Here is an 8459-nt window from a genome sequence, read left to right as displayed (position 1 = left end):
ATTCAGTAAATTGTATTTCAGAGTGGCTGTACCAGGAAAATAATGATGTTCTGTCAAACCTGGTGATGTTTCCCCAAGTGGACAAGGCTGGTCTTCAGATGCTACACATAACCCTTCCAAAAACCCTTTCAGCTAGAAGGATTTGCTGCAATTGGAACACTATCAACATAGCTCTCAAGAAAACAGGGTCATCTGTACCACAAGATGGCAATCTTGTAGGACATTGGTGGAAGTCTGTGGTAGCCAGGCATCAATTACGCACGGCTCCTGGTTTAAGCATTGTTGAATGTTCTGTGCGTGTACACAAATGAAGTTTGGCTACTGGCAGCTTCAATGCTTTCTGTGTCATGTAACATGTGGACCGGCTGACTGAGCCTGATCATTCCTGGGTGACACAGTATTCAGCTTGGTGATCTGAAGAGGATAGCTCTAATTTTGCTTAGCTCATTTATTCTGAGTTTCGCTTCTCTTTTCTTGGTTGCTCCACAGATTTCTTAACCGACTCTCCAGTTTTGAACAGACCAACAAAAGAGGATGAAGAGGAAAAGGCAGACAACATGGAGGCATCTAATGAGCAAAAGAGAATGAAAGTACAACACAAGTTCTCAAACTATCAATTAGGGATTCTCAAGGAGAACTTTCATAGAAATAAATATATAAGCCCTGATGAAGTCCACTTTCTTTCTGGGGTCCTGAGCCTGACTCCACAGCAGGTATGTTTCATCTCCTGAGTAGAAACGCACAGGATGATGTCCTCATCCTCTCTTACTTTTGGTCTTGGTGCTTCTTGAATAGCTGATGACATTTCTGGTGTTTCCTCCTTAGAATTCATTTTGGTTTTCCCTCAAAATATCATAACTTGGGGTCAAGAGAAGATTGCCAAAGTCAAGCTCTCAGTAATGTGTAAGGATAGAAATTGGTTCAGATATTGGCTCATCTAGTAGAAAGGGCCTTGGGTTGGGCTACAGAAGACCTAAACTGAAATACTTTTACTTAATGCCCAAGAATCCTTGGGAACAACTGCCCATTTTGAGCCCATGTCTCTTCTTTAAAATATCAATGTTAGATTATATTTAAAATCTCCCCACTGTTTTCAAAGTTTTAACATCACCCAGAGTGTCTATATTTCTTCAAGATGATTATTTCCTTCCCAAGAAGATGTTTTATTATAAACATTGACTATTTCCAGAATAAACACAAATGTGTTCTGGAAGGTAATTTTGGTATTTGTAATAGGATTGTTTAACAAACATTATTATATCATAAGCTTTTGCATTTCCTCTAGATCCAACACTGGTATCGTAATCAAAGATCCAAAAGGACTAAATATGCAGGCTCATTAAAAGGAGCATCTGATATACAAGTAAGTCAATTTTGAAAATTTAATCCAATAAGTATTTAACATTACCAAATACAGGCCAACACTGTAGGAACTGCCTACAAGGTGAAGAGACAACATGGTGGAGCACATAGACAGCTGGTCTTGGAATCAATCATTGAGTCCCACATCTGATACATATTACATTTATTTGACCCTGGACAACATATAGCAAATCTCACTGCCTCAGTCACCTTCCTAAGACTCTAAGTACCCAAGTGGGTGACTATCTGATCAATATTTGGTGTCTTATCATTGGAAGATATCTCTGTATAGGGCTGGGTCAAACACCATTGCTCAAAACACTGTGCAACATGTTGGGGCTATGATGACAATTAACAAACAGTCCTCGGTCTCAAGAGCCATGATTCTATTGGGAAGATTTTATACACACACATACATACACACACGCATGCACGCACACACATACACACTATATATAGATATAGATATAGAAATAGATATAGATATAGATATAGATATAGATATAGATATAGATAATGAGGAATCAACACCAGGGAATTCTAATCTGCATCTGATTAACTTTATCTTTGAAAAATATCCCTAAAATAGTTTTTAGTTCTCAATGCTTGACGATTTGACCTTCTTTGTAGTGGTTCAAGGTGAGAGATAGAAAGTAACCTATGAATCACAATAGATAAAGAATTTCAAATGTATTTATGACACCAAAGTCATGGGCTTGAATAATGCAGGGTCGTTTTTACCCCCACAGGCAGCTGATGGAATCCCAGCCAGGAGTATGAACAATTCTACTCCATGGAAAATGTTCCAGAACTTGGAAGGACTTGATGGACTGAGGGGGGGAGATGTGATTTCTAATCCTGAGGAGAGTGGTAAGAAAGGGGTAAATAGTACAGAGAAATATTCACAGTACTTTTTTTTCTAGACAAGATAGGGTGTCTTATACTCACAGGTCAGAGTACTTTTCTTATAAATCTAATTTACCAACTCTGACTGTTTAGGGATCTATAATTTCATTGATGTGGTCTGCTCCCTCACCATTCCCAGAATACAATCCCTCTACAAAATGAGATGTTATTTATGAATGACTATGCTTAATAACTCATCTCTTTCTGGGCAATCCAGTGATAATCCTCCCCAAATGGTTGAGGCTGAGTTTCAGACAGTACACATAGCCCCAAATATAAACCTTTTTACCTCAAAGGATCTGCTGTAACTTACATATTACAAGCACAGTGAACAAGAAATCAAGGTTTGTCTCTGTGCCACAAGATGAAATGAAGTAGAAAACAAATGAAAGCTGCTTGTAGTCAGACATCATGTCAGAGTAGACACGTGGGCCTGAGGATCCTGGTTATATCTTTCTGGGATGTACCCTGGGCCACAGCTAGAGAAATTGCCCAGGTCCGGTTTGGCTACTGGGAGCTTCTACATTTTCTGTCTCTTAAGAAACATGCAGTCTGGCTGTGACCCATCATGGCCATCACTGGGCGACATCATTTTCAGTTTGGTGATTTTAGGAGGCTTGGTCTAATTTCATTTAGCTCACTTTTTAAAAAAACTTTTTCTTGTCCTATCTTGTTTGCTCCTCAGATTTCTTGTCCCAAACTCCAGCCTTGAGCAGATCCAAAAATGAAGATGAAGAGAAAAAGGCAGAGGATATAGAAGCATCTGATAATCAAAAAGGAAAGAAAGTACGACACAAGCTTTCAGGATATCAACTACAGACTCTCCTTGAATACTTTCATAGAAATGAATATATAAGGCCTGATGAAGTCCAGATTCTTTCTATGTCACTGGATCTAACTCCTCAGCAGGTGTGTTTCATCTCTTGAGTAGAAATACTCAGGACTGGTTTTTTTTTTTTGGAGGCAATCATGATTAAGTGACTTTCACAGGGTCACACAGCTAGTAAATGTCTGTGGCTGGTGCTCTATCCATTTCACCACCTAGCTGCACTTCAGGGCTCTGTTCTAATTCCTCTCTTCCTCTTCTTGATGTTTCTTGAATACTCTGTCCTTGATAAGATCTTCAGTATTGTTTCCATACTAACATCATTTCCTCTGTTTTCTATTATATTGCAAATAAGAAATGGTTATAATTATAATACTCAGGCTGTGAAGTTTCAGCAATAAAACAAAATTGTACAACTTTTGTATTTCCTGCAGATCAGATTCTGGTTTGGTAACCAGAGAGCAAAGAAGAAGAAATTTGAGGGCTCATTCAACTGAACATGAAATATGGAGGTAAGTAGATTTCAAAAGTTTGATCCAATAAGCGTTTAATACTGTCCAATTTTTTTAAAGCAAAGAGGAGAATTGGATTGTTTTAATTAAGCTGGTCACAGATTCACAAACAGCTAGGTTCACATCACTTTTTTACTCATACTAGTCATTTGTAGTAAATATAAGTAAAATGACAATAATTGGAAATAGTTTTACTATCATGAATTGTTCATACTTCAGAAACTTCAGAATGAAAATAATACCTTAAGAACTCCCACTTGGCTGGAAGATTAATAAATGTGTCACACATGTAGGCTCTAGCATTACTTTCCCAAGTCTCACTTTGACTTAGCTGAGATCAATGCTGCTCCACGTCCTGTCAGGCTCTAGTGCTAACCTCGAGGAGATGATGGTTTGTTTTTTAGTGCTATATAGCTCACAATCCCCCACCAGTACGCTTACCTCCATGACAATAGATTATCAATTTTTTCAGCCAGACACCAATTTTTTTAGAAATGGGTATTCACTCAAGGAAATATAAAAAATGAAGATTCCCTCTAGTGCTGCTGGAGTCCAATGGAAGGTCAGCTCAAGCCTTAGAGAGCACATGTGAAGGGGTAACTCAAAGCTCCTGGGAGTTCTTTATCTGGAGTCCTCAGAATGTTCTTAGGTATGACGTAGACTTTTCTACTGGGAACTCTCTAAAGCCTTGACTTTGCAAAGACTTTCTCATTGTGTCCAGATGCAGACAGAAGCTACTATAAGCTATATCATATATGGCACTACGAGGTTAACGCAAGGACAGAAATTCCCAAATCCTTCTCATCTGGGATCTTCTTTCAGAGGTTAGAGGAGACTAGTCCAAGAGTCTAAGTTACTTCTCTCAAATTAATTTGTTCTCAAGAGATTAGAGAGAATGCCATATCCTATCTGCTGTCAGGTACTTCATTTCTTACATTATGAAAAAGTGCCCTGGTTGTCTCTGGGCCCTACAGATTATTTCTTTTTACCAAATTTCTCATACAGACTTCCTGTCACTCCTAGGGGAAATGTCTTTGGTTGATTCAAGGAGGCATCCAGGCCTTGGTCACACACCAAGTTTAGTTCTTAGCTTACTGTCTGAAGCATTGAAGATGCTTAATAAATGCTAGTTCACCAACTGACTGAAAATTGATTCAATCAAGCAACATAGTGCCTGGCACAGTGAATGATTGGTGGCTTGACTTAACTGGTTCTCAACTGGCAAAAGTAATTACATTTAAAAGGGGTGGAGGAGTCAATTGATGTCAACCTTTATGAATGGCATTAGACAAAGTTAAACAAATGGTAAAGGAGAAAATTTGAATGTCCAAGAAATTACAGGGACATCCTATATGTCCTTAAAAATGGGCCCTAAAGGCTTGGTTTCTATTTCTAGTGAGGACCTTAGGGGAAAATATAACAATGTCCCCGCTCTTGGTTTCCTACCAACTCATCACCTTAGCTTTATCCTTATACAGAAGAGAATTCTTTGTCTCTCCAAGCTCAATGGGGAATGTCCCTCCCTAGAATAATCTCATTTCCAAAATTATGAAAAAAAACCCTCTGTAATTTCTCAGTCCCTATCTTGGATGACTTGGAAGTATCTAAACATTTTGGTGGTGGGAAAGGAACCAGCAGATTATAAAAGACTGAAGATGAAAGAGAGGGAAATGTTTAGGAGGGAGAGCTCTTAGAGTTGAGAATGATGCAATCATGGACACAAGTAAAAGGGTTACACTCATAAATGAGAAAGCAGGGGTACATTAGAGCCAGCTAAAACTGTCTCCTGAGAATCTCTTTTTAAATTTTCAATGTGAGTGTGTATACATGTAAGTATATAAGTACATATGTGAGTATACATATATATACACACATATACACATATATCAGAAATCAGCAAATGCTACAAATTTGTTATGTTGCCAATTATCTAGTGTTAAGAAAGTTACAGAGAAAATATTAATTTTATTAATAATGTTAATAATGCAGATTAAACTTAATAGTTTGTTCTGCAGAATATATCGATATGTATTTATCTATAGATATGTGCACATATACTCATAGAAGAATCAGTTATTGAACATTTACTAATACACCATAGGAAAATGCCAAGATTTTCACCAGAGCCTGGAAAAAAGGAGAGAATATGGATATTCTAGAGAGGGTTTTTTTAGGTATTATTTAGGTGTATTTTAGGTATTTTTTAGGTTGATTGATGATAAAGATAAAATAAAATAACCCAAAAGGATTGGGAAATTTGAAATTCTTGATAAAAAAGGTGCAACTGTTGGTAAGATTAAGCATATGAGAGTGCCCATATTTCTTTGAAGTGAAGATAAAATCTGTGAGAGTCTAAGAAGGCTGGGGAATTGAGAGATTATGACAGTTTTGAAAACATTAAAACATGTTTTAAAGAAAGCCCTCATGATGAGGGCAGAGATTCAAGTAGGTTGCTCCTTACTTGGACAGAAAGGCAAAGATGTCATATAAGCAAGCGTATACAAGCTGTTTAATCACAACATCCAGGGATGGGGGTCCTTCTGCAAAATGTCATCTCTAAGAACCAAAAGTCTGTCTGCCAGGCACTGAGTGAAAGGAAAAAGAAATACCCAAGGAAGTTTATGGGAAAAGGAAACAGGAGCATGGATTTGATAGCAATTCCTAACTAGGATGATTCTTTTCAAATCATTTCTCTCTGCTTAGAAGTGACCTACTGTTTAACCCATTATTGTTGGAAAGCAGAAGAGGAAGTCTCTGATCCAGGAAGTTGGGAATGACTTTACAAAAGTGATGTGTCCTTAGATCCCCTTTGAGTGAACCATTCTCTTATTGCCCTCCCTACTAATTATCAGACCTTTCCAATAAATGTCCTTGAATGGAGAGAAGGAAAAACTCCTAAGTTTTTTCCACTTTGTTTGTTAGTTCCTCAACTTCAAGGGTAATTCCAGGCCTTCTCCAAGGAGCCTTTAAAAGTTTTTCATTATCTTTCTTGACTGCACTATCACACACACACACACACACACACACACGTGTGTGTGTATGTATATGTGTATATATGTGTATGTATGTATATATGTATATATATATATATATATATATATATATATATGCTTCTATCCAACGTGATTTTATTCCTGCCAAAGTAAGAGGAACTGTAAATTAGTTTAACATCATGTCTTCAGAAATCTATCACTAAAGAAAGTAACATTTTTTTCTTTCTCTTATTTAGATTGCCAGATATTCAGGAGCTGTTTTCCCAAATTCAAGTTCCCAGAATCCCATGGTTACTGCTGTTTCTTCATTCCATAACCATCATAATGCAAGATGAATACTCATTCTTCTATGAACTTACCCTCCAAACATTTATCAGTCAGCACAAAGGGAGTGCTTCCTATGCTTCAAATGACCAATTTCTTCATTAAAGTCTGGGCTGAAAATATTTTGTCAATAGTATCATCAACTTGCAAACAGTCGATATTCGATCAAAAAGATATAAATCATTTAATGGCTATGCAATATTAAATACTATGACAAGTTATATATTAATGACTAATTTATTATTTCAACCCTTTAACATTTGATTATAATTTCTTTATTTGCTAGTACGTTATCATGTCCTATAAAAATGCGTTAGTATGCTGAGAAATGTGGGTATTATAATACAGGTACTTCAGTATTCTCATTGATGAAGGAATTGGCTAAGCCATTCCAGAAAGGACACAAAGAAGGACACAAAGGAAAATTAAGTGATGAAAATATATATTTCCCCCTCTTCCTCCATATACACATACACACGCATGAGCATGGTATGCTTGTGCTAAACAAACACCAATGAGATTCTATTACTTTCTAAATCAAATACCAAACCATCTTTTGGGCACTCCAAATCCTCTATGATTTCACCTCTTTTTCATCTTTCCAATCTCCTTAAGATTTACTGCTTTCCACAAATGCTTCAATACATCTACACCGGTTGATTTGCTCTTTTTGACACAGGGCATTCTGTCTCCAGAAGCTATACGTTTGAACTGGCTGTAGCTGATACCTGGAATGGTATTTGTCTTCCCTTCACCTCACCCCAGTCGCTTTATGCTGAGCTATTGATAGCTTACCTCTGCTTAGATATTAGAAAAGGGGACCAACCATTTAACTGACTTTGCATAGTTCCCTTACCTATGATGTCTGACTTAGGAAGAGAATAACTTGTTTTCCATCTCTCATGAAAATCTTAGCCATTCTGAGGTTCTCTGGTATAGAAACTATGAAGATCAAGTTATCACTGCTTACTGTCGAACAGGAGATCAAGATGTATGAAGTCCAAGGATACTCTCTCAGAAGATCATCACTGAACCCCCTCTTCATACTCCTATGATGACCATGAGATCGTTGATCAATAAATCAGTAAACATTTATTAAGCACGTGATCTCCAGTGATTAAAACCTATTGTTGCACTTTGTTTTAAGCTCAACTGCTTTGGAAGCCCAAATTCCTTCCAAACTAGTCCATTATTTTTGTAGGGTCTGAATAAATTTTTAATGCTATCCCACTGAGTGGAAAATTGCTATGGTCTCAGTATGGTCTGGCTTTTTGTTTGTCAGCTTATTTCAGCATTTTAGTGTTTGTCACTTCACAAGGTAAGGTTCTTTCACCTTCTTACGAGTCACTACTGGGGCTGAATCATTTAATGAACATAGTACAAAATGAATGCACAGATTTTCAATCGCTATCAATCCCTGTGCCAGGGATATTCGAGCCTTCAAGTTTCACAAGTCTTAGCTTTTTTTCCCCATGTCTTTTTATGTCTTGTCTTCTGCCTTTCCAATCTAACATCCTTGAGGTCAGGGACTGTCTT

General features: G+C 37.3%; 1 protein-coding gene across 1 annotated transcript; it reads left to right on the top strand.

The window, feature by feature from the left end:
- The first annotated feature begins 327 nt into the window (after positions 1 to 327).
- Positions 328 to 7095, top strand: LOC110218987 (transcription factor LBX2-like). The gene is made up of 6 exons (XM_021002029.2): positions 328 to 713; positions 1286 to 1363; positions 2112 to 2232; positions 2954 to 3177; positions 3529 to 3606; positions 6836 to 7095. The coding sequence occupies exons 1-5, from the start codon at positions 558 to 560 to the stop codon at positions 3589 to 3591; spliced, it is 642 nt and encodes a 213-aa protein (XP_020857688.1). The 5' UTR covers positions 328 to 557; the 3' UTR covers positions 3592 to 3606; positions 6836 to 7095.
- The last annotated feature ends 1364 nt before the right edge of the window (positions 7096 to 8459 follow it).

This window comes from Phascolarctos cinereus, unplaced genomic scaffold, assembly GCF_003287225.1.
Source record: "Phascolarctos cinereus isolate Bilbo 61053 unplaced genomic scaffold, phaCin_HiC Scaffold_9;HRSCAF=440, whole genome shotgun sequence".
Classification (NCBI taxonomy): Eukaryota; Metazoa; Chordata; class Mammalia; order Diprotodontia; family Phascolarctidae; genus Phascolarctos; species Phascolarctos cinereus.
Note: the sequence above shows the minus strand (reverse complement) of the source record. Positions and strands in the feature narration are given on the sequence as shown.